Source organism: Sylvia atricapilla, chromosome 5, assembly GCF_009819655.1.
Source record: "Sylvia atricapilla isolate bSylAtr1 chromosome 5, bSylAtr1.pri, whole genome shotgun sequence".
Classification (NCBI taxonomy): Eukaryota; Metazoa; Chordata; class Aves; order Passeriformes; family Sylviidae; genus Sylvia; species Sylvia atricapilla.
This window is the reverse complement of record NC_089144.1, coordinates 58,546,263-58,572,018: the sequence shown is the minus strand read 5'-3', so window position 1 is coordinate 58,572,018 and position 25,756 is coordinate 58,546,263. Positions and strand designations below refer to the sequence as shown.

Here is a 25,756-nt window from a genome sequence, read left to right as displayed (position 1 = left end):
GAGAGGGGCCAGGCCTACGAGCCTGGAATTTTTAATGCCTCTATGGCACAGACCCTGCCCAGGTATTTCCAGTCCAGCAGGTCGGAGAGGCGCTCGGTGCGGTTCCTCTGGATGATCCTCTGGCGCCGGTTCTGCTGGCAGAAGCCGTACAGGAACTGGGTCAGCTGGTTGCACGACTCGTCCGGCGAGCGGAACCTCCTGTCCACGATGTAGATCCCTGAGGGACACGGGAAAGGCTGAGGTCGGTGGGAATGAGGGTGGGATCTGACCTCCTGCACTTCCAATCTACCTTCTGCCACGTAGCCTTACAAATGTTATGTGCTGTATATCCTTTTTAGTGTTAAAAGGCAGCTACAGCTGGAACATTTGTTAGCGTTCTGATGGAATGGGGAGATGTAGAGGAATACTTGTCAAAACTTGTAATTTTTTTAAGCTTTAGTTTTCTTTACTTTTCAGGCTGAAATTCAGTAAATTCTTCAAAACTCAGAGGCTTTATTGTTGCTATGTAAAGGGCTTACAAACCCCAAAAGGGTTTGAGTTTCTGGATAAAGAGATATCTTTTTTAATCTCAAATAATTTTTAAAATGCTGACATCTTAAAGAAAACAAAGTCAATCTAGTGCTTTCCTAGCTTGCTGTAGAATTCACAAGTGTGGATGGCCAGAATCAGGCTGTAGGAGAGAGGCTGTGTTTTCTGTAGAAATACAAGAAAGCATTCTCTATGTTTCCATAGAGACAGCTAACTCACATCATTCAACAGACAATTTTGGCAGAGAGAGGGCAGAGGCAAGCTCTGCCTCTACATTGTTGAGATTAATACTTCATTTTTGCCACTTTCCTTACACCAGGGTGTTGGGAAGAAGAGGATACTAGACCTTGCAGCTCTCTTAATGGGCATGACAGATGCAAAACTACCTTAATGAAATGCCTGGGGCCAGCACAGTCATTTATGTCAACTCACACCTATGTTTTGGCAGAGGAGAGCAAGTGACCTTTGGTCACTTCTGTGGTCTTTCTGAAGGCTCTCAAGGACATGTTCACCCAGGCAGGTGTATTTGTATTTTGTACCTGGCTCTAACCCTTACCCCTGGGTCAGGCAAAGGTGGCACCAGTGTGGGACTTTCACTGCCTGATTGTGGAAACAGCCCAGGTACATGGAAAAAGGACCTAGATTGGGAATATTCAATATTCACAGAATCACAGAATGGTTCAGCTTGGAAGAGACCTTAAAGATCATCCATTTTAAACTCCCTGCCATGTGCAGGGACACCTTCCACTACCCCAGGCTGCTCAGAGCTGTATCCAGCCTGGCCTTGGCCACTTCCAGAGATGGGGCACCCAGCTAGCCCTGGCTAAGCAAGGAGGAAAGGACAGGGAGGGTTGTGACTTGCTCTGTACCTTGGGGAGGCCACAGACTTAGTGACAACTGCACCAGTTGGAAAACAGGGACAATCAACCACAAAAGGAGGATCTACTGAGGCAGAGGATGACTCAAGTTTGCAGAGCTGTCCTTACATACCAGGCATTGGCAGTCCAGTCATAAACCATTTGTATTTCCATGGCCTTTTTTTTTTTTTTTTTTTTTTTTGGGTGTACATGGTAATTTAATGTTTGTTTGGGGAGGCTCATGTCATTGGTCTCAAAGTCCCAGACTATTAAGAAAAGCAGATTTTTCCTGCTTCTTTGGAAGTCTCAGAGTGTCATAATGCAACCAGAGGCACTAAAGGGAAGTGCTGGGATAGACTGATATGAGCAATGATGAATTTGGAAGGATATGGCAGACAAAAGGTTAAAGCAAGACAAAAAAAAATACCCAGGAAAGGGTTTGGATAAATATGAAAGCTGAAATCACTTGTCCAACTTAACAAGATATTCAGAGCTCTGAATATATTCCCCCAACGAATTCCCTCGTCCTAGACAAACACGAAATTGAGGAGTAACAGCATGGTTGCTGTGCTTTTTGCTTTTCTAACTCAGAGGTGATACTTTGATACACTGTTGAAGATTTTACCATAAGCTGCTGGGTCAGCAACATGCTCCTGCATGAAACAGCCAAATCCAGAGAGGTTTGTGGTTACGCTGGGAATGCCCATCACAGTACACTCAGCTGCAGAAAGAAACAGGCAAAAAGGGTTTCAGGACAATGCACCTGCAATGATTTCACCTTAAGAGGAAAAACAAAAACCAAATCAGGCAGACAGAAAGTCCCATAACACTAGAGCTGCTCTGAAAGTGTCAAGTAAAAACTATAATAATGTTTCACTGTGGATTATGGGGAAATATATAAAAAGAAAATTTAAACACAAAATTCTGTGTGTTTGCAAACATACGTTCGAGTTTCAGAAACTGAAAACTTTCTGGGAGCGCAGTTTTGAAAGAGAGAAGCCAAATATATGGTCAGGACTATTTGGATTTTAAATTTGAGCCTAACAGACACCTATGTTCATTAGTTGTTCACAACTCTACAAAACCGAATCACTTAGGAGCAGGAGCATATCAAACTCTGGATTTTGATGGTTGGCCAACAGGTCTCTATAGCAAGAAAAAACCCCCCAACAAAACAAAATAAAAAGCTCACCCCAAAACAACAAACCCCAACATTAACTCAGGACTACATTCACAGAAGTTGTCTTTATAAAACCAGAAAACGTATACATTTTTTGTAGTTTTTTCTGTGACAACCATGCTTACCCTCCTTGAAGAGTTTTTGCCAAGGAGCCTAAGCCTAACCTAAACCAGCATGCACTCTAGTCTTACAAAAATGCAAAGACATCTACATGGCCTTCATTCATATGATAATAAAACTGGTGTCTATAAAATAATTATAAATATACCTTAAAAAAACAGACTTTGCTTCTGGGAGACATTAATTGGTATTCACAAAGAAAATATTTTAAATCAGTATATATATATGCTCTCTGCATTGTTAGAAATTTCCGGTTAATTCAATAAGATTCACTACCACTGCATGTATTTCTGTTAAATAACTTAGCTATGGGATCACATAATTCTCTCAAACTTGTTATCTTGAATTAAATCCACTGAAATATGTCAGGTGGCAGTATCAGATTTCTTGCCCTACTTTTTTTTAATATTTACATTTCTGTACACCTTCTTTTAAAATCCTTCAACCAAGAATTAAGTTTTAAAAATTATTTCTTTTTCTAAAGCCCTAGAAAATCAAAAGATTACACATTAGTATGGGAAAGAGTTCTGTGCAGGGAAAATTTTGCCAGCAGTAAGACCTTTGCATGGCAGAGGAAACAGAGTCTAAGGAGTTTTTCAGCACTCCAGAAGGAATTGGCTGCATCAACAGAATGGGTGTTCATCTTTCCACACTAGTTAAGGGGACTGAATTCCTACCTGGAGTGTAGCCCCAGGGTTCATAGTAAGATGGGAATACACCAAGGTGGCAGCCTCTAACAAACTCCTCATAGTCCAAGGGCAGCAAGGGGCTTGTTGAAGAAAGAAACTCTGGATGTAGGATCACCTGGATATTTAAACACTTATGTTAAAGGTGAAAGAAAACCATCATTGATATATTTTAATTATCAATAAGCTTAGGCAACTTATTCACCCAGGTCTTTTTCTAAGTATCTGGACAACGCCTCCTTTGACCATCCGTCTGTTATCTGCCCCACTTCTCACACTACAGTGCATCCTGCCTGGGTGCATTTTTGTCCTGGAAATAGAACTGACAATGAACCCTTTTTTTACTGGACAGGTATTTAGCTTTATCTTTCTTCATCAAGGAGGCTCACATGCATTGAGAATTAGGCTAAGGCTGTGTAATTTAGCAAGACTTGGTCTGTTGTACAAAGGTACAGAGGATATACAAAGCTGTCCTGGAGTGACAGGACAAGAGGGAATGGCTTCACACCAACAGAAAGGAGGTTTAGATTTGATATGAGGAAGAAATTCTCCCCTCTGAGGGTGATGAGGCCCTGGCACAGGTTTCCCAGAGAAGCTGTGGCTGCCCCATCCCTGGCAGTGTCCAAGGCCAGGCTGGATGGGGCTCTGAGCAACCTGGGATGGTATAAGCCATCCCTGCTCGTGGCAGGGGTTGGAATGAGGTGATCTCTAAGATGTCTCCCAACACAAACCATTCTATCATTTTATTGGGATGCCTCATCAGGAGGAGGCCTCAGGCAGACACAAAACTTCTGAGCTTCACACCATTCCCTGAAATGAAGGAATGCTCACAGTACTGGACAGGTGTCCCAAGAACGAAGGGAATTTTGAAAGCATCACATTATAGCCCTGTCACCACAAACCTGTGCCTAGGTCAATTAATCTTGCTAAAAGACAACCCTAAGGACCAAAGTTAATTTATCTGCATAACTCTGCAGGGCTTGGGGTTACTGCTCCACATCCACTGCTTAGCTGAGTACTGCTTTGTATGTGGTGCCCAGTCAGCTTCAGGAGGAAGAAACTTAAGGGAATGGTTTAAACTGCTCTGGGTTTATTTCATGCATGAACATGCCACAGCCATTATTCCATGCCATTATTCCAGGATATGCTTTTATCCCTTCTTAATAAGACTGTCATGCTACTCTCTTGAGTAAACAAACGAATGTACTCAACCAGTACATGGGCTACAAAATCATTTTGCAAGCTTAGCTGATCCCAGTGATTCCACTGGAATTGCTGAGGGTATTCTTCACATGCCAGCTGTGTCTGCCTGGATATGTTATACCTCTCTCAAAATTACTTTTAATTTAAAGTTTACAGAGTTTTTTTAATGATATTCAGCTCATTAAGTATTAAGCCTGTTCACGCAGGAGGTAATTTTTCAGTGGTAATGAGAGTTTTTTACAAACTTGACATCTGCTGGGAAGCAGAAGGAGATGTCTGCTTTGTTATATCCTATCTGTTTTGTAATGCCTTCAAGCAGTTAATTCTGAGGCATTTTTTTACTACATTTGTACACAGTTCATCCTTCCCCCCTCCTTTTTGCTACATCTTGTGTATTATTATCATATCATGATCCCAGAATTCATTGGCATTAATGTTCATGTGTTAAGCCAGGAAGAAGCAACTAGGAAGCGTAAGAAAATATTTACTCATAAACTCATGGCTATACTCATAGGTATAGCCATGAGTTTAAACAGATACTAAAAATAAGCGATATGTCATTGTTAGAGGTATCTTGGCTCTGGCTTTAAAGAAAAGGTTTGGAAGAGGAAGGATTTGCAATTTTAGGTTCAACTTTGACTAGACAGATGTTGAGATAGTCACAGTTAGCATGTCAGAGATTGCCAGAAAAAAACCAACTTTGGCAGACCTGTGAAAGCAGGAGCTGATAATTTCTGTGGTTTGACAAGGTAAATGCAGATGTAAGGAAAGGATTTATTTGCATAAATTTAGATTCAATGGGTGATATAAACATGAGCATGGCATGAACAATAATTCTTTCTGCTCAGTATCAAAGCCCTGCTAACCTTTTATAGCATATGCTGAGTATTAGGATGTTGCTCTTAAGAGATGAATCAACGCTCCAGGAATGTCTGTGCTCAAACCTTGGACCTCCAGTTTTAAGCAAGTGAATCTATGTCAGACTTTTCTATCTGGGTGCAAATGACCAATGGCACTTTCTTGATTTCAGGAGTAGCAGTTCCTTATCCAGGCAGCCATGAAAACAACTCCCTAACCTCAGATTTTTAACTTGAAATTAGTTTGGCTAAACAGCACCTGAGGATTTTTATGTAGTGACAAGCTGCTATTCCTGGAAAAGCAATATAATACCACCTATCAAAAATTTAACTACACTCCCCATGCTAATGATGCAGACTGAGAATGCCCAAAGAAATCCCATTTGGTGTCTGAAATGAGCAGGCAGGACGCACCTTCACGCGGTCTGTGCGGTTGTTGAACAGCCCAATGCGCCGGATGGTGTTCAGGATGGGGTCATTGCTGTCATCAATCATGTTGTGGGTGGTTACTGGAGGCAGAGTGTGTCTCTGAACACAGAAAAGACAATCCATAAATCAGACAAACTCTTGGCAAACAGACCTGCTGCCACTTCCTAGGGAAGACAGTGGCAGATTTTATCGTTGATGTGAATAAGCTCCATTTGCCTCAAATTCATTCGTACGAACTTTTAGAAGGGCTCATGATTTAATTTTGAAGATTTTTAGTCAATCTTGTATCTCCTTAGAGTCTGATTTCACATATTTAAAAAAATTAGAAAGATCCAGGCTCAGGAACAACTCAAGGTTCACACTCAGTTCAGAATAAAAGAATTAAGCATGCATGTGGCTGAAGGAGTATCCATGGACTCCCCAAAAGATTCGTTTGGGTCACACTCTCATTAAGAATAATCAGAGCTGATTTTAAATGCTACTGATGAGAAGTATATTTACTGAACACTTCTTCCCAATGCACACATATTGCTATATGCCATGCACAATCCTTTTATATCATCACAATCACTATTTAGATTAGATATTTATATAAATAACGTATTTTCTGACCTGAGTTGTAAAGATGGCTCTTTTCATTATGCTTATGTCATCTCGATCAAGAATCTTGTTCAAGTCTGGGATTTCTCCTCTGCAAAAGAAATACACAATTTTACCAAATGAGTCGTCCTTTTTGAAAAGAAAATGAAGAAATGCCCAACAAGGTCCGATCTGAAGTTTGCTGATATCAACATGAACATTTCCTTTGTTTTCATGGCCCTTCTATATTCCCTGTACTGTGTTCCATATACTTGCTGATCTGCCAATGAGCTTTCAAAAAAAGCTAAAGAATTGTTTTATCCTGTTTTTTGGACACTGCTTGTTTTTACCGAAGTTCCAGTCATCTCACCTGTGCTTTAGGTCAATCATTTCCAATTGTCTTTTGAAATTATATGACTGAATCACTGACACATTTTACTTTGTCTCTGGTGCCTTTTTAAGCTGAAACAGCCTAATAAGCCTAAACCTTATCTTCTGTTTTTGACAGAGGATAAGCCTTTGTGTTATTTAGACATTCCCTGTGTCTCTTTCAACCACCGGCTGCTGGTACCTTTATTTTTTTTTCTCTGTGATTTGCCTGTTAAACAAGTATCTTGTTTATGGTCTCATGTTTCTCTACCATGCCCTCCTATGGATGTCAAAATTCCTTACACAAAGAGCAGAAGCACAGAAACAGCACAAGTAAAGCCACCAGAACATAAGGCTCTTCAAGCAGAGCTAAGCAACTTATTCACTCACTTCAGCAAGGAATTGTAGAGTTTCCTTCCAAACTTTTCTTTCACAGATTGTGCCGTGTCCCTAGGAAGGTAAATAAATATATTCATAAAACAGGAGAATCCAGGACAAAGATAGTATAAAAGAGATCCCTGCTATTGGAAATTAAACTGATATACTGATGGAACCAGGGATGCAGTGGCAGACAAAGGTCTGGTTCTTAAAGCTCTTTTCTCCAGCCAGCAGCTGTGCTTATGGATTCCAGCAGAGCTGAGGATTTGACCTGCATCTACAGATGAGTGCACTGGAAAAGCCAGAAGCAGGCTTTACTAGGGATCCCTTCTAAACCTCTCCTCTGATCAGTAGACCACATGTCAGCTGTGAAAAAAAGAGCATATGTATGACCCTAGGTACTGTAAAAATGATCATTAGTAATGGAAGAGGTCTCCAACTTCTCTTGACCTAGGTGAGAGATACAAGATATAAGAATTAAACAAATAGGGATTTTCAAAGCAAGATTCCCCCTTCATTTTCTGCCCTGTTTCCCAACTCAACGACTTCCAGAAACAAGTATTAGACTAAAAGGTAGTTAGTTTTAATTAGTTTGCAAAAAAACCCCCAAAAAACAAAACACTTCCTGAAAAGTTCAGGCCAAATTTTAAGCTGTTAATGAGGCCTGTATCAGACAAATGTTATATTTTAACTAAGGAAGAACTCCAATGAACAACTGTTCTGCATGCAGTCATTTTTATCATTCTGCCCGTGGCTGAAAGTTCTGTTGTCAAAACAGCAAGTGCAATCTAAATTAAAGTAAATCTACTGTGAGTAAAGTTCCACTTCACAGAACCTTTCCTGCCTTTCTGATTCTTAATTATACTTTAGGCTAAGGTGAAACTTGTTAAGTGAAGTCCTAAACTTTACCAAGCTGGGAATCCACACAGCTGTTTTCAGGTGCTCCCTCCCAGCTCACATAGACACAAAACGGATGAGTTAATTCTGGGTGAGCTGTAAAGCAGCCAGATGTCAAGCCACACTGCTCCAAACCCCAGCAGGATCATTCCCACATGACTACACTTTCACAGATTGCCATGCACAATATCTATAATTTAACCCAGATGGGATAGACTGCTTTTTCAGAAGCAGACAAAAAGAAGGATTTTATACCCCGAGTCAGCCATCATTATTCATTCGTAAGTGCTATATTCTTTTATAAGTGCCAGCCTCTTCTTGTCTTTAATTTCTGTGGCATCCTGAAAATCATTTGATGTATTATGAAATACTGCCAGCAGGTGGGTTTTATCTTGGAGTTCAGATTATGACCATGATAATGCTGCATACAGTGGTGCAGAGGGTCTTTTGCTCTTCACAGAAAAGAACAGCTGAAAGCAGTATTTTCCCATACACAATCACACAGAAATTAAAGTGGAGCGAAGGTTAATCCTGCTCCTGCTTTGCTTTTCTGTTTGGAAAGTTGCAGAATGAGTAGGGCCTGTGACAATTTTCCCTTTATAGTTGTAAGTTTCACTGCTTGGTTATGGCCACTGCTTGTTGAAGTCCATATAGAAAATTACAAACAATTGTTATCAACTGCTGATCTGCTGGATCACACAGTGCAATTTCCACATTTCTAAATAAAAGAGGGTGTGTAATTGATTTCTTTTTCCCCACAGAGAAGCCCACTGTGAAAAATGAACAGGGAGTCTTTATTTTGTAGAACCTATATAGCACATCCAAAGGGAGTACCAGAAACAGCCAGAAGACATCCAGAACACTGGATCTTCTAGAGCACTTGACTTTGTTGCTGCAAAACAAGCACTATTTGCTAATAGAATGGCAAGCCAAGTTAATTAAAAATAACTTTGTAAAAAAAAGAAGATAAAAGGAGAAATATTTGACCTTATTTATCTTTCCCATCTCTTTCATCCCTAAAATACATTCTGGTTACCCACAATCCTCAGTTTTAACAAAAAGAAGGAGCATTATTCTCCAGCTGAGACTTTTGCATGAATCCACATCAGACTGTACCAGAGTGGGGATGGCAATTACCAGAGCTGCTTCCGGACTGCTTGTCCTTTCAAGGTTTCCACGTTGAAATTGTTGGTCTTTGCTGGCATGATGAAAAACACAACAACCGTAACATCAGTCTTGTGAACCTACGTGACAAGAAATGGAGAGGAATTAAAAAGAAAAAAAAATAATCTCATACAGGGTATCATAGCCAACTTTAAGAATTAGTCACAGGAAATGCCAAATGCACTTCGATTTGCAGGAAGGCTCAGATCTTGTAGCTCTTGCTACAAATGAAGTTTTGTCAGATCAGAGATCAAGACAGAGGTCATCCAGTTTCAATTTGGGCAATCAGATCTTGCTGAGCTCTCATGGTTTAGAGAACATGGCTTTGGATGTGCACATAAACTGCAGAAAAGTAAGTCCTACACACTTTCTCACCTGACACAAACTGTGCTGCCTCAAAGGAGTGAGTGTTTGGTTTACTAGCTGAGTCATGCCTAGGCATGAGATGAGGGATTTCCTACAGCAGCAGGTGTATGGGCAGAGAGAGAGCAAGACCATTTTCTACCTGAAACCCCGGCAAAGAACCTGACAGATGTGCAGAAACCCACGAGTAACTTCTTGCTCATCTCTCCCATCCAGCTACCTCAAAGGCAGAAAGCACTTGCTGTAAATTCTCACCCTTTATTTCTAGATGGTTTCACTTGTTAGTTTCTCCTGTGCATGAACAAGATTCAAAATACCAGGTCCATTCATTACTACATGAATGAGGCTTTACTCCTCTCAGCAACTGTTTAATGAAAAGCTAAGGGTGAACTCTGTTCAGAGCTGTAAAAATTAAATTACTTTGAATTGCCTCAATTTCAAATTTTAGATATACAAACATGCTGTTAGCACGCTTTCTCTCAGACTGACATGGAGGGAAATGGATAGCATAAAATAACCTATGGGAGTAATCTATCATGTTAATTATTGTTTTCCCTTCCCTCTCTTCAAAGCAGCTTCCAAGTCCATCATGCCACAGTCTCAGTGTGCATTAACAACCTCTCCCAATATCTATATTTTATTTCCCAAATTTTAGTAAGGTTTTCAAGCAGCAGAGGAAAACATCTCTATAAAATAAAACAATTCCATGCAATGGTATGTACTTTTTAGGTTCAGGCACACCACTGGAACTTGTGTAGGAAGTACCACCATTTCCAGATTTGTAATTAGTACAGGTAGTCTGCTTCTCCCAATGGAATTACCTCTTGAAATCATTTCAGAGCAAGTGTTGTTAGAATACCTAATCAGATGCCAGCATTCAAACTGGAGGAATAATGCAATAAGTCCAGGCTCAGCATATGGGAGAAGCAACAGTACACTGCTCTATAGAGCCTGGGAAAACTAGCCTAAGTTTCCTTTAATTTCCATCAGCCTTGCTTGCCATGAATGTCACCAGGAAGAATTTCTTCACAGAAGGGCTGATCAGCTGCCCAACGAGGTCGTGGAGTCACCCTCCCCAGATGTGTTCAATAAACAACTGGACGTGGCTCTTTGTGCCATGGTCTAATTGGCAAACTGGTGACTGGCCAAAGGTTGAACTCAATTACCTTGGAAGTCTTTTCCAACCTTAAAGATTTTACAATTCTATGGCATAAATCCCTGGCTGCAAAAAAGAGATTGCCACAATAATTGCTCAGGCAGTTCTTTCACTCTTATTACACATGACCTTCCACGTTAACAGCATTCACAGGTAACAGCCGTATAAAAGCCATTAACAGGTAGGTGATGTTGCACAGCACTGCCAAACAACTGACTTCTGTTGTGGAAGAAATACTTCAGTTCTGTGAGGTGATTTCTGTGAATGAAGGGATTAACAATTTCGAGAAAATCCAGAGGTTCTGAATGGCATATTAATAGAAGGTGGTGGTAGAACAGGTGTACTTAAGGCTTTGAACATTAGTGATTCTTTTGTCCCTGTTGGCAGTGCAGCATCATAATTTTTATCCAGATTTTCCATATCATTCAACTGACAAGAGTACAAAAGACAGAGTCTAGGACAACAGCTAATTGATCCTTGCCAGAAAACCAATTAGCATTTTTTTCTGGATTTTATTTTCAATACACCAGCCTTTGGGACACATCTGAAGACATTTTCAATGCTCTCATCGTAGGTGGCAAGGGTTCTGCTCTGTGGTTTTTAGCAAGGCCTTGCTCTTATATTCATTGAAGTACTCCATAAAGGCATTTAGAAATATTGCACTCATCTTGTAGCTGAGAACCAGAACCAGAACCATGGAGAACTGAATGGCTTCCCATTGTTTTGCACCAGGCCACTGTCACTCTGTGAATTTCAATGCAACATTCCCATCCAATGGGGCAGCAGTACTCAGAGATTTAAAAGATCATGATCAGGTCCTAATGAATTAAGCAATTTGATTAAAAAGGATGTTTTTAAAATGCAGCTTTAAAAGCTTGCTTTTATTTCCATTATAATATGTAAGCCATCAGAGTAAACTCTAGAATACAGTTTTCATTACTTCTCTCAAAAGACCAGGGAGGCAACCATGGATTAAATTCTTGAACTATGTAATAAATTATTTTTAAACTGTCTGAAATAATCATATATTCTGATGGTTCAGGAAGAACCATATGAAAACTGTGAATATCCCTTTATTTCTTTCCTATAAACCAGAGTATTGAAAGGGAATTCTTGCAGATGACTTCCACAGTATGGTCAGTTTGAGCATAAGCTCTATGCTTAACAGCTGAATAAGCTTTCTTACCCTCAGCAAAAAGTTTAATCTTGATAAGGCTTCTAGAAACATATCAGCTCCTTTGTTGGAAAACTCATATCTCCCAGCAATGAAGAAAAACAAGGTCTTGTCAAGATCGAAGTCAAGGTGGCTGAAAGCAAGAAAACAGACAAGAACAAAGTATTTCTCAAGATACAATCAAACAGAACACTCAACAGCTTTCTATTCTGGAGGAACTTATTATCGTGAAAGAAAAATGAAAGTGAGGCATTTCTGCTGTGCTTTAAATTGACTATCTTAATCTGACAAACTGCATCTTGGGTAAATTACAAACAGATCAGGATCTGCTGTCTGATATAACAATCTGTTAAAGTAGAGTCAGATCTGGTGTCTAAAATTCCCCTTAGCTTCTGACTGAGAAATCCCAGACAGATATTTGAATAAGCTGGTTTCAACATTTCTACTCCTCTATGAAGTACTTGTTAGTCCTCCTGCTTTTGTTCTTATTTTAAATATTGTTGGACAAGCATTGCTAATTTTTGAAAAGTAAAAGCATACCCATAGAAATGACCTCGAATGAACTCTTGGATCCTAGCCTTGTACATGGAATGCAAATTCTGAAACTCATGCATTGCTGAAAATTTCTTAATGTTCAAGCCATTTGGGGTGACAACATCTGGAAAAGCAGAGAAAAGGCAGAGGTAGACATCTTCAAAGTCAGAGAAATCTTTAAGGAAAGAACCAATGTGTCTCTCAGCTTTATGTGAACAGGTTATGTCCTTATGTTACTCGGAGGGAGGGAACAGCACTGTCTCCACAAAGCTCTTGCACGTGGCTCTCCACTGTCTGCAGCATCAAAGCAGCTTTCACCAGTCCTCAGCACTGGGTAGACTCTGACCTTTTGTCCTGTCAAGACTCCAGTAATGTCTCCATTGAGCCATATGTTTGTTGTGCAATTTGCCCTTTACCTCTTTATCCTTGATATCACTGTTGCCTGCTCTATCACTACAGATTGAGAGCCCTTGGGTGCAGAAACTGTGCTGTACTATGCCCTTATTTACTGCATGGCACCAGAGATGTCCATTCTATCAAAACTTCTGAGGATTTATCAAAAAAGAGAGTAAGCAAGAAACCTTCATAAAACAGCCTCTTTCCAGTAATTGGTTGCATTTCCCCTAAAAAGAGCCATGGAATAGTACACTTTACATTTTTACTGCTGCTCTCCTCCAAGATTCTAAAGGACTTTAAAATCAAAAGTTGTTAATTTCCAGCATTTTAAAGGATATACACAGAGGACAGGCATTGAAATTCAGTCACTCAGCCCTCCTGGTAGATCACAGCAGCTATTCAAAGGCTTGCCCTAAATCCAGTCCAAGTAAATGGAAAGAATGCCATTTTCTGTCCTTTGAGCCAGGTTATGAATGGAAATGAAAGGGAAGGCCAGTTCCTCAGCAGATGTATTTCATGGCAACACAACTGCCTGAAACAGACATATACTGATTTATGATACTTGCCTGACATTATGCAAATGCCACTGCCATTTTTCATTTCTTCCTTGAAAATTACAGTCTGTGTTTCCCTGCCATGTAAGTGATCTCTGATTAAACTTTCACCTGTAGAATGTCCTGAAACACTCTAGGTTAAACTGCAACAGATAAAAATATAACCTTTAGTAGTAACCATGAAACAGCAAGTCTTGATGGATCTGTTTCTGGAGTACCACCTTTGAAACTAAAGACCAGGAAATCTTCACGTTAGGTACTTAAAATTTGGTTTTCAATGAGGATTGGGGCTCAATCCATCTCGTGTTTAGGGCTTTGAGATGCATGACAAATGTGGTGGCCCAAAGAACCCAGTTCACTATTTCTGCTCAACATGCAGGAATATTTTGAACACGTGTGGAGGATCAAGTAATGAAAGAAAGCTTGGTCCCTATGCTAACTAGTTTGGGTTTTGGTTGGGTTTTTTTGGTGGGGTTTTTTTTGTTTGTTTGTGGTTTTGTTTTTCTTTTTTTGGTTGGTTTTTGTTGTTGTTTAATGAATAAACAATATTTTTATTTGAAAAATCATCCCAAGTAGGTCAAATCAGAACGTTTTGACTTCTGTATTTATAGGAAAGAAACTGGCATTGATTTAAGTAATATTAGCATAGGATGAAGTTTTCTCTTGATAGATCACTAACATTTAGAGTTGACTTGTACTTTTTCAGTGTTTCCATCTATGATTTTGATCCAACATATACAGATAGGAAGCCCAGATCTAGGACTCAACTGATTCTGAGTCTCTTGGAATTTTGATTCGAAGCCTGATTCTTTACTGCTAATGAGAAATATGTTCCATATCTGAGTGAAAGCATTAGAAATCCCATAACATTAGTTTTCAAATCACAAGAACGTAACTTATGATCACTGACAGATACTTGCTGGATATGTCAAAGATACTCCAGCTTTTGACAGATACGGTTTGATAAATGGTTGATCACATAACAACTGCAGCAAGTGGGATCAGCATAAAGCAAGCAGTCATTCTGCCAGGTTTAGACTGGCAAATTGGCCTTTGTCCTGCTGCAAAAGTTCTCTATGCAATCAGGTTTATTAAAATTTAAAAAGGACTTTTCCAAGTGATGATATTTAATAATTTAAATTGTAATCTAAGTCTGATGTTAAGGAGGAGTAGCAGAGATAGCTCAATTTAACACATTTTTTAGTTATTTTTAGCTAACAATTTGGTTACAAGATTTATATCTCAATAAATGCAAAATAAAAATTATTGTGTCAATTCAGCATCCTTTTTTTAAAGGTTTATTTTTTGAAGTGGATGGAGAAATGTACACATGCTTTCAGTATTCATGTTTCTTTGCAGAACTGAAGCTCAATGATCAACTGAAGGATTGCTGAACTTCCCAAAAAATCAGTGCAGATTTCACAACTTCAGAGAGAATAAATAGTGTGAGAATAAGTTCCTCCACAGTTTATCTGTGGTCCTGGATTCAGAGAAACTATTAAAGTACTTATTCCCATCAGAACATACTTTCCACTTAAAGCCATCTCTTAGGATTTGGGGTGACAATTTCTACTGAATTTCTTTCTACCTGTGTCAACATGAAGCATGATGTGTCAGTAGATTTTTAACCCAAACATTAAGTATATTTACTTGGTTTCTTCAAAGTTGCAAGAATAATCACAAAAAGCTCAGGCCTATGAATCTCTATGCAAGGAATTCTCTTCAGTTTCAACTGATGTTTTATCCGTGAACAGTCTAGAGATTTTCTTCCTCAAATTAAACTGGATTAAGACTCATTTCAGTCTCCTAAAATCCCAAAACACAGACTATGATTTTCAATGGTAGCTGTGGTGGGGAGAATTCTCATCCCTATATAAAAAAAGCTTCAAAAGTCTGATTTTCAGAGTGCTCTACACTTCGCAAAAATCAGGACCTTTCAGAGATATCCCTGTTGAAATTACTTCAGTGACTTTTAAGACACGGCTTTCATGCTTAAAATAAAATTTAAAGATAATCAAAGTCCACCATCCTGTTAACAGCTAGTCAGGAATGAGGCAAAGGATTCCATGAACAGCTCTTTTGTTTGGGTTCAGGAACCACAGTGTGCTTGAAGCATTGAAGTTAACCAGGGTAACAATCCCAAACTATATGTAGCATTGCAAATCAACAATTGATTCTACAAAGAGTAAGCAAAAATACCACCCCCCCCCCCCAAAAAAAAGCGAACCAAACCAAAAACAAACCAAACAAGAAACCCTACAAAACCAAAACAAAACACCAAACCCAAACAAACAAATAAAAAAATGATCACTGTTATATTTAAAATAACCAAGATACAAACACACCTGCTAAATAGTCTCCAAAACTGTTGTGCAGTTTTCCCCTCATGCTGCTTACCTGCACATGGAGTAGTGGAGCTTATCCCTATAAAGCACTGAGACGATTTACAGAGAACTTTGATGACACATCAAACTGCGATCATGACCTTACTCAAAATCCATGAATGGAACAGGACAAGGTTTCTAAGCTTCATATTTTATGAGACTAACATCAAGGGGAAAACCAGACAAATTATTGGGCACACAACTAGTTTTCAAACTCTCCTTGTTGGCCTAATAGAAAATACTTTATCCATATGAAGCTTATCATGGTTCAGTTCTAAAAGCATGGAAACCCTGCCACAGACAAAATTCCTGAAATTGAGGAGTCCTGGCAAAAAAAAGCCTAGCATCCATGGAAAATTTGCTAATCACTGTAGCATGGCCCAACACGCCTGCGCATGTGTTCTTTCTCTTCATATCTGGCTTGCATATCTGTCTCTATTATGTTCACTCAGTCTAAGGAAATGAAGGCATTTGGAGGAAATACAATTAAAAAACCAAAATCAGGTCTTACCAGGGCTTTTTTTAAGCATATGTTCTGCTTCTGTAGCTGTGATCTGGGAGACTGTGGTGAACACATGGGCACAATGCACAGATGCCCGTTCCATACAGTACCGATGGTAAATCTGCCTCTCTCCAGCCTCCTTGTCAATGTCAAACTGTTAAGCAACAAAACAAACAAAAAAGACACCTGTGTGACATGACCATCACACTGTCCCTCAGGGAAGGTTTCTCCTGCTAGGCTCCATTTCCCCAGAGAATGAGAACCACGTGATTATGCTGCTGTTTTGTCATTCTGGTTTTTGAACCATTTTATCAGCTTCAAGGAGTTTGAAAGAGCAAGAGAGCTCTCAGATCCTGCTTGATCCTGAAAAAAATGGCAGCTCTGCCATGGAAGGAGACCTAGATTAATGATCCCATGAAAGGTAAGGATCTGTGGAATTTGGCCTGCTGGCTGGCAGTGTATCATGTTGCAGCTTCCCTGGGCTTGTTGGAAAACTTGGGAGAGCAGGAAGGTTACTGGCAGCTGAAGAGGAGGGAATAAAAAAGGAATGGGGATGAGAACAGAACCTGGGGACTCAGTAGAATGGTGGGAATCACAGGTAGGCAAGAGAGAAAGGGAGCTTTTGTGGAGAGGCAGGATATAAACAGTCACAAATCCCAAGGGAAAAAAAGAAAATAGAATATGAAATACTTTCTGACACTCAGAGATGTTCTTCCTTCCAACTCTACCACTGTTTATTTGCTGCTTCTTATATTTCAGTTTGAATTCTCTTGATTTTTAGAGGCAGATGTAAGTTAAACTGCTAGATAAGACATTCCAAACACTCAAGCATTTCTAAATCACCTTTAAATCTTGCAGCTACCCTTTTTTTAACTGAGGTTATGTTATCCAGATGCAAAGAAAATGCACAATTCCCTTGAGCCCGCTCTTAGAGGTTCAAATGTTCACTAACAGTGTCTGCGGCAAAATTGCTACAATGTAGTCTAAAAAGGGTGTCAATGCTTTCAGTTAAATCCCAATCCTCTTACTCTTCCATGATGTTTCACTTCTGGAAACAGAAGTCTTGAGCCCCTAAGGTCAACAGCATGGGCGCCCAATGGCCTGTGTGAGTTTCATGGAGGGTGATGACTCTCAATGAGCTCTGTCGTGATCGCCGCCTAATGCTGGCTGCACGGCCTGATTCTGATTGCATTTGACTGTGTAACTTCATTGACCATAATAGATTTAACCCTTATCACAGGCAGGGCAGACAGCACTTTCTATAGTTAGGACTGTGTGACCCCTGCCATGGCCAGTTTAGCACTCCAGAACTTGGACAGAAGAAAAGCTATTTAGACCGTGACCTGTCCCGCAAAGCTTAATGCGGGTACAGAACACACTGAAAGTCGATGCAAAGTGAACCATTTCAGGGAACTAGAGTGAAGCAAACAACTTCTTATTTTCACTTAGATAGGTGTAGACACAGATGTAGATACAGATATCTTAGAACTGCTTTGCTGAGAAAGATAATTGCTTTTATCCACTTTAATTCTGCAGCACTGCTACACTACTTGTGGGAGAGGGGCTTCCACTGTGTTAGCTGGAAGTGCCAATCTAACCACCCTGGTGTGACTAAAAAAAAAGGACTCTCAAAAAATCTCAGCTGAAAACCTCCAGGGAAACAAGATGCTTTATTTTGGTATTGATGATCCTCTACATCAAGAGCTTTGCTACATTTGCCAAATGCAGTTTACCACATAATGTGCTAATTATTATGATAAATATTATGATATTAGGAATTATTATTATTTCTCAGTTGTATCCTCATATATCGTATTTTCTGCATTCCCCATAAGAATTTTAGAACATCAGATACTAAGAAGGATATTTTCTCCATAACAGTCACCTCATTTGGCACAGAAGTCGAGTAGTAGAAAGACCAGAAAGAAAAGAAAAATAAAGGGGAATTCATTTGGCTCCTTATAGTGCCACGGGTCTCAGCATCATGCTTGGCTTACACTTAACTGATTCACAAGCAGCTCTTAACTGCACATTTGATTGCCCAAACATTCTGTGCAAAAAAGATACAAAATGGGACAGTTCTTTAGCATGCTGGACAAACACATGAATGGGATGGGCACAACTACACAGTCAGAACTATGCAAGTCTTTTCAAACACATCTGGCTTTCTAATAAAATCACTTTTGAAATTCCTAGCAAGTCAAACTTCAAAGTTGTTCTTTTTTTTGTTGTTGTTGCTCTCTTTTCCCTTTCTCAGCAAGAATGGGCTTTAATTACAAAATGTGATTAAAAATTAAATTTGGGACATGCTCACTAACTGTAGATAAACACTCCCTGTAACTGCTGGGACAAAGGCACATAAAAAGATTGTTAAGCACTATGACTTATTTCTAGTTAACTTTATTTCTTTGGATGTATGAAAAGACTTTAGATATTTAACACATATCAATGCTTATTTCTTCACTACTATTCATTTTTCCATCTTTTATAAATGGAAAGTACTTTATTTTGCGTATGCTAGTGGGATTTCTGGCATGTTTTTGCAAAGGTACACAATTCCACATCCATTAGAAAGCACAGAGATCACAGGGCTCTCACATTTCATTTGCCCTCACTCTCCAGCAGCTTCCAGCACCAATCAGTAAAGCAAGACCTTGACTTTTGACCTCAGTGTGGAATAAGAACTATGCACTTCTGACCAGGCTAGACAAGTGACTTCAGAAAAGAGCCTTAGCCAAGTTGAAGGGCAGGTTAAATGAAAATTAATTGATGAGACAGTGCAGGTGCCAAATTTAACCCACCTAGTCCTGTGCAAAGACAGCTGAGCCTGCTCTGACAGTCTCCAGAGTTAGAGCCACTGTGGGGCATGGGACAATATGGTGAAACAAGCAGGACACCAGGGCAGCTCCTCATCCCCAACCCAATGTTCCTGCCCAACACTGAGCCCTGCTCTCTGTCCAGCCCAGCTCTGGCACCTGTGAATTCTGTTTCATACCTTTGAGTGCAGCTGGAGCAAAGCGAGGTACCCCTGAAATGCATCATGCCTGCTTTTGTTTGTTTGCTGCCATCAGCAAATGGGAACACTAGCAAAGCCACAGATCACAGCTACATCATGAGGAAAAAAAAAATCTAAGTCAGATGAACAGTTTACAGAAGCCTTTAGGGATCTTAAGATCCTTGAGTCCAACAATTTCAGTGATCTTTAAAGACCAACAACTTCAATATCCACTTCACTGTAAATTTATTGGAGGATCCTCTCCCTCCCTGATTGGTAGACATCAAGCAGATTATTAGAATTTAAAAGATGGCAAGGATTAGAAGGGGAAATGACTCCTTTATAAGGCTACTCTAATTTCAAAGCAAAAGGGGAAGATGTTCCACAGGCGTAATGCTTTGGAGTAAAATTTGGATTTGCTGCAGTGCAATTCCGAGGCAAAATTTTGGTTTGTTTCTGTCTTTTCTATGGATCCATGTAATGAGCATAACATCTCATTCATGTCTTAAAATTCAATATGTTAGGGGGCACAGCTGGTAATCACTGAGCCTCCCAGCATGACATTCTGTTTAAGACAGCTAAGACGGACTTTGAATGAAAAAGAAGAGAATATTAAGCAGTTATGTTTCTCCTGGAAACAGTCACTGAAGTAGTAAATCTAAATCAGCCATTCCTACTTCAAAATTATAAAGATGAATTGCAAAGTATTTCCAAAACACAAGAGTCATTTGAGAGTGGAAAAGGAGGAAGGATGATGTTAGCCATCTAAATACTTGTCTGAGAAAAAGACAAATTATTTGTCACAGTCTACAAAGAATGTCTAAATACTAATAGTGGCTATGCTTTCCTAATGAAAAAAAAAAAGTATGGTGAAAACCGACAGAAGTTACACCAATACAAATTCAAACTGGAATTAATTTGTGTAATTTTCCTAAATAAAACATTACAACACTTTTGCAGAAATAATGCAGACTACCCTCACCATTAAAACCTGTGGCTAATGTAGCTGTAAATACTTTGTAATTCAAATAAAAGGTACAAATTTGATGCATGAGGATTTTAAACAGAGAGTGAAATAATCTCTCTTGGTCTTTTAAAACAGATATACTCAAGCTCAAAGTGATTATCTAGGAAAAAGGAACAGTAAGAGAGCGATTTGAAGTTCAAATTCCTTACCTCCTAAGAGGTAGAATGGAAACATTTTTTGCTTCCAGCATAATCTCACTGGCTGCCACTGTCTGAATTAGGTAAAAACTACTCCCTTAAGATCCAGCATACATCAAATTTACCTCCAATTGACTGTTGCCGTGTGCAAAGAGAACTTTCATTCTGATATAGCTTTGCCAGGCCAAAAGAGAATGAAATTTCCTGGCTTAAGTCAGATTTCCATCAGCTGGTCTGCTGACAAAGTGGATTAGCTTTGTGAAACAGTGAGCTGGGTGACAAACTGGACAGTATAGCACTAAGTGGAGTAAGAGACTGTCAGCAAAAAAGCTCTTGACTATTCACTTTCATTGGGATTTTTAGTACTTTTCCTGTTAGACTTCTTGGGACAGGATTTTCCACTACTTTGCAAATGGAATTCAGCTGCACCTTCATGAGCTGAATAAAAATGTTCCAAGTTCTAAACTCAAAGTGTCTTTTCAGTAAGAAGCATCAGAGGCTGAAGCACACAAACTTCTCCCTGATGCCAGGTGAGTGGTCCCAAAAATAATTTCACATAATGACCTCTCAGGTGAAATTCCAGGTTAAATCATTTCGCAAAATGAGCTGTCTATTCACCTTGGAACTTGTCTGGATTGTAAGTGTCTCAGTCAATTTATGAAAGCTGCTGGTCTATAAATCCCCATGCAAAACAAACTAAAAACTACATCAGCCCCCTTAAACAATGGGGTAAAGAATAACAGACTAACATTCTCAATCTTCAGTTGAGAAACCAATTCCTCCTGAAGAAAGGCTCCACAAACTCAATTTTTTTTCACAGAAATTCTTAACTTTTAGCAATTTTGGTTCAGTTTATCTTGGCAACAAACCATCTCAGGCACCAGTGTAAAAGCTACATTGGACATGGAGACAATGGAAAAATGCCCTGTTCGTTGGACTATTTAGACATACAAAAGTTCTTAAACTTCTTTTGGGAATCAAACTTCTAACATACCCTGCTTGTTATTGAAATTAGAAAGTGTTGAGTTTGGAAGAGTTCAAATCAACAACCCATAGGTTTAGTGAGAAGTTCCTGGCCCAGTCATCTACCCAGGGTTCTTCAAACAATTAAAACTAAATAAAAACAAAGACACTGCCAGTTACTGTACGTGTCACCTCCTGTTTTGTTCTTTTGGTTTTCCCTCCCTTCCTTTCTTCAGGGTGAGAGTAAATTAAATGTGAATCTAGGTACTGAAATATGCACTAAATAGTAACATGACAGTGTTACTTCTGGTGGTCACTGTACTCCTGAGCATCTGCTGAGAGTTTAACACCCAAATTCTCACTGGAGCAGAGGCAGATAAATTTTAGCCAGTCCATATGAACTGAGTTAAAGCTCTAAGAATATAAGAATTGTATAAGCTCAAACCTCAACCACAGAATCAGTAAGGTTGGAAAGGACCTGCAAGATCACCGAGTCCAACCTTTGACCAATCACCACCTTATCAATTATCACACTGCCCTGAGTGCCATGTCCAGCTGTTAAGCTGTAATGCTGCCTAAGAACCAGGATCCCATCTCTGACTGAGGCAAAGAGCAGATGGCTCTGGAAGAGGTCAGGACTCGCACAACATTACAGTCTTACTTCCCTGATGTAAATATGATTACTACCCTCCCATTTCCAGCCATCCACAGCTCTCCTCTACTAGGCTAACTGGGTTTGCAGCCCCATAGAAAATGTCCTCTTACAGATTACAGGCTGATGTATGCCCTCAACTCACAAAACAGGGAGTTTTGGTAGCCTACAGCTCAGGACTCTACTGATCTTGCATCTTCCAGCCCTGCTTATCTACAGCAATGGTTTCACAGTGCAGTGAGAGAGTCCTGAACTGTGTGGGTGGGGTAGAACTGTCTACCAGGTGTCCTAACTCAGCGTTTTGTGGACTGTGTTGAGGACTGAGAACAAAGACATGAGGTTTCCTCTTTTCTCTGTATGAGCTGTACGTGCCTGATTGTGTCTGGGCACAATAAGGCCACACACTTTGGTTCTGTGCTGCAAACATTTTTCTGTGAGGTCTGGCACAACACATCCTGCAGTTGCTGCCTCATCAGCTGCTGCCTGGTGGGAACTGTGTTCTAGCTGTGAAACACTGGCCAAACGTGAGAGCTTAATTATACTTCAGAGGAAAACATTTATGCAATAGCACTGAAACAGGAAACCCAGCTATTTTACTTTGGTGTGGGAGGGGGTGAAATGCTCTAAAAAAATAGTGTTTCCTCCAAAGATTAAATTTTAGGAAGCACTAAAGAATCTTCTTCACTGACAAACTCCTTGCTTGACCTAAATAGTTTGCTGCTAGAAGGCAACAACAAGAATATGTCTGAAGGTCTACCTCTCTGTTATTTAATTATACAATTCGAGATCAACCTCTTGTGTCTCAACTGACTTTTGGGCCAAGGTGACCTTTTCACAGCCAAAGAAGCCCTCACTAAGACAGTTAACTTTTCCAGGAAGAGTTTTACCACCCTATACAAATATTAAACAATAGTGTAACACTTTGACATAATTTCCTCTATTAGTACCTTTAAATGTCAACCCACAGAGGGTATAAAGCATTATAGCCTAGAAATCCACAATTTTCTTCCCTTAAATATGTTTTACAGCAATTTAGAATACTGTTTGAAACTAATACTTATGTTTCATTCTGCATATTCTAAGAATAAAATCTGAATAGACATTTCTGTATTTGTGACATAGCTGATGGTTGCCAATGGGATTTGTGAGGCTTTGCAGGATAAAGCATAAAAGTGCCCATGTCATGTGTGAATAAAAAAAAATTTATATTACTACTGTGGCTAGTTTATAAATATGTTAAAGTCTTTGGGTTCACTCAGATGTGAGATCATGAGCTTTTCTGCTGAGCACACAGACAAGGGTGAGGCCCCCAAAAGTTATTATGAAGAGAAAAAAAAAGCTGCTTTGAGGAAAAACAGACTACTTTCCAGACTGCTTGCAGCTCACGGAACTAACCAGAATCAAAACAAACAATTCTATATTATGCAGATGCACACATAAAGAGACTATGAGAGAGCAGGAATGTCTGGACTCCTACACAGCAGGACTGTGACACTCATGCTGCCTTATTAATGCACCCAACAACCATAACTAACTTAGGAGACTAGGAGAGATGATATAGAAGGGCTTGGAATCACAGGACAAGGGGGGAATGGCTTCACACTGACAGAGAGGAGGTTTAGATTGGATACGAGGAAGAAATTGTTCCCGGTGAGGGTGGTGAGGCCCTGGCACAGGTTTCCCAGAGCAGCTGTGGCTGCCCCATCCCTGGAAGTGTCCAAGGCCAGGCTGGATGGGGATCTGAGCAGCCTGGGATAGTGGAAGGTGACCCCATCCATGGCAGGAGTTGGAATGAGATGATGTTTACCAAAAAACCCTCAAAGCATTCCATGATTCTCTGTTTCTGAGTCAGGCCACTAGCACACTAGCACACACTAGCACCACAACTTCTTAGGCCTTGTCTTTGGAAGACAGCTCTCAACTGTGTCAAGCCTCAAACACCCAACTGATGTAATTTTTCTACTGATTTTAGCCAAAGGAATGCATGAACAATGTGGTTCTTATGTCTATCTCCATCTTCACTACGTGCTGGAATGGGAAACCCTCATGAATTCAGGTTTGTCTGTGACCATATGAGAAATCCCAGATCATGCAAAGTACCCCGATGAGGGCAGTGCTAAAAACATTTGGGTCCTTTAAACATTGGTTTGTGTTATGCTTTGAGTGGAAAGAGAACAGTGAAAATCAAAACCAATAGACAGTTTACACAGACTCCAAGAAACACACGTGGGTCTTTTGAAATCAGAAAATTCTTCCTATGTTTGCCAGTTACAAATTTTACAAATTAAGCCTAATCTGAAATGCTTGAAATTAGGACTGATTATGGTTTTTAAAAATTAAGAAGCAGGCTGGGGGGAAAAAACTCAAAGCAACTATCATCAACTGCAGTTCTGGGGTATTTTTTGCAAGGGAAGGGCTATTGGTTATTTTTTCTACTGTGTTACATTAAGAGTGTTGTGAGGCTGCGCTTGAAGGGCCAGATGCTGGCTAGAGCTGAATACGTTTCCACTGAGCTTTCAGACCTGTCAGATGACACAAAGGTGCTCATGCCTAGACATCTCATGATCTTACAAATACAATTTCCCGTGCTCTGGAATCAACAGCCAGCTGTGGGTCAGTCATAGCTGATCACACAAGACAGAAAATACAATAAATAATGTAACACAGTAAACAGAAAGGGAGCCAGGAGATGATTAGCTAAAATAACCAGAGAAGAATGAGAAAAAGGTCTCTTACCTGGTCCAGATTGTTGTAAAAGTCAATGCTGGCTGCACACAAGTATCTCCCAAGCAGAGTCGCATGGGTAGTAAAAATTGTGGCGACGGGAAGTTTCTGTGATCGAGACAGGATCAAACCCACTCCTGCCTGCCACTCATGGAAATGGGCAATTATATTTGGCTTGTCATCAAACTGACAGGAAAGCTGAAAATAGAAATAAATATATGAAACATACATTATCATGTCCATAATAAAACTTTTTTTTTTTTTTTTCCTTCTGTGTGCTTGCTTTCCTTCTTGTGACAAAACAGTACAATTTTAAGTGGTCATGTGCCTTGAGTCCATCAGCCTTCATCCTGAACCCAAGAAAACCATGTACCTCTCTGGCATCTCAGAAGAGACTCCTCTCTAGAGTGTCTGAGGGTTCTGGCATGCACAGTCACTCAGACTCCACACTGGGCAGCCCCAGTGCCCTTCTTCTGGATAAATATATTTACAGGATCACTCAGTGTTTAAGTTTGAGATAGAAATTTGATCGATGTTGAGATCAACTTCCTAAAAATCTTAGTTTTCAAATGAGAATAGGAACTACATCCCAAGGTGGTTTCGGTCTGCAAATCTCTAGATTTAAAAACTGTACCTCTCTCAAAAACCAGGCTGTTAATGATCCAAAAATCACAGCATCGTTTGCTTCTTGGTCATGAAAAGGGATCCCTATGTTGCTGACTTCCCAAAGTTCACCTTTCCACTTGTCCAGGTTCCAAGCTGCTGATCCTATATCAAACAGTAAGACATATGGGCTGCCCTCTATCAGCCATCTTCCAAAAAAGACCTATGGAAAAGAGGCAAGGATAAGAAGGATAGAAAGAAAATGTTAAAGTGAATGTAAAGGCCAGTTAGCACAATGATCTTCCACTATCAAATCTAAAGTATTTCACACAAAGAATGTGTGTT

At 39.8% G+C, this 25,756-nt stretch overlaps 1 protein-coding gene across 1 annotated transcript in view; it reads right to left on the bottom strand.

Moving 5' to 3' along the window:
• The window catches only part of GYS2 (glycogen synthase 2), a 40,765-nt gene that overhangs the window by 3,577 nt on the left and 11,432 nt on the right, over positions 1-25,756 (bottom strand). The window contains exons 3-14 of the mRNA XM_066319631.1: positions 25,443-25,634; positions 24,821-25,006; positions 16,320-16,464; positions 12,481-12,598; positions 11,953-12,073; positions 9,221-9,327; positions 7,199-7,258; positions 6,473-6,551; positions 5,846-5,959; positions 3,363-3,489; positions 2,011-2,106; positions 54-217 (exon numbers count right to left, since the gene is read on the bottom strand). Of these exons, the coding sequence (XP_066175728.1) occupies positions 54-217; positions 2,011-2,106; positions 3,363-3,489; positions 5,846-5,959; positions 6,473-6,551; positions 7,199-7,258; positions 9,221-9,327; positions 11,953-12,073; positions 12,481-12,598; positions 16,320-16,464; positions 24,821-25,006; positions 25,443-25,634 (1,509 nt within the window). The remainder of the gene's footprint in view (positions 1-53; positions 218-2,010; positions 2,107-3,362; positions 3,490-5,845; positions 5,960-6,472; positions 6,552-7,198; positions 7,259-9,220; positions 9,328-11,952; positions 12,074-12,480; positions 12,599-16,319; positions 16,465-24,820; positions 25,007-25,442; positions 25,635-25,756) is intronic.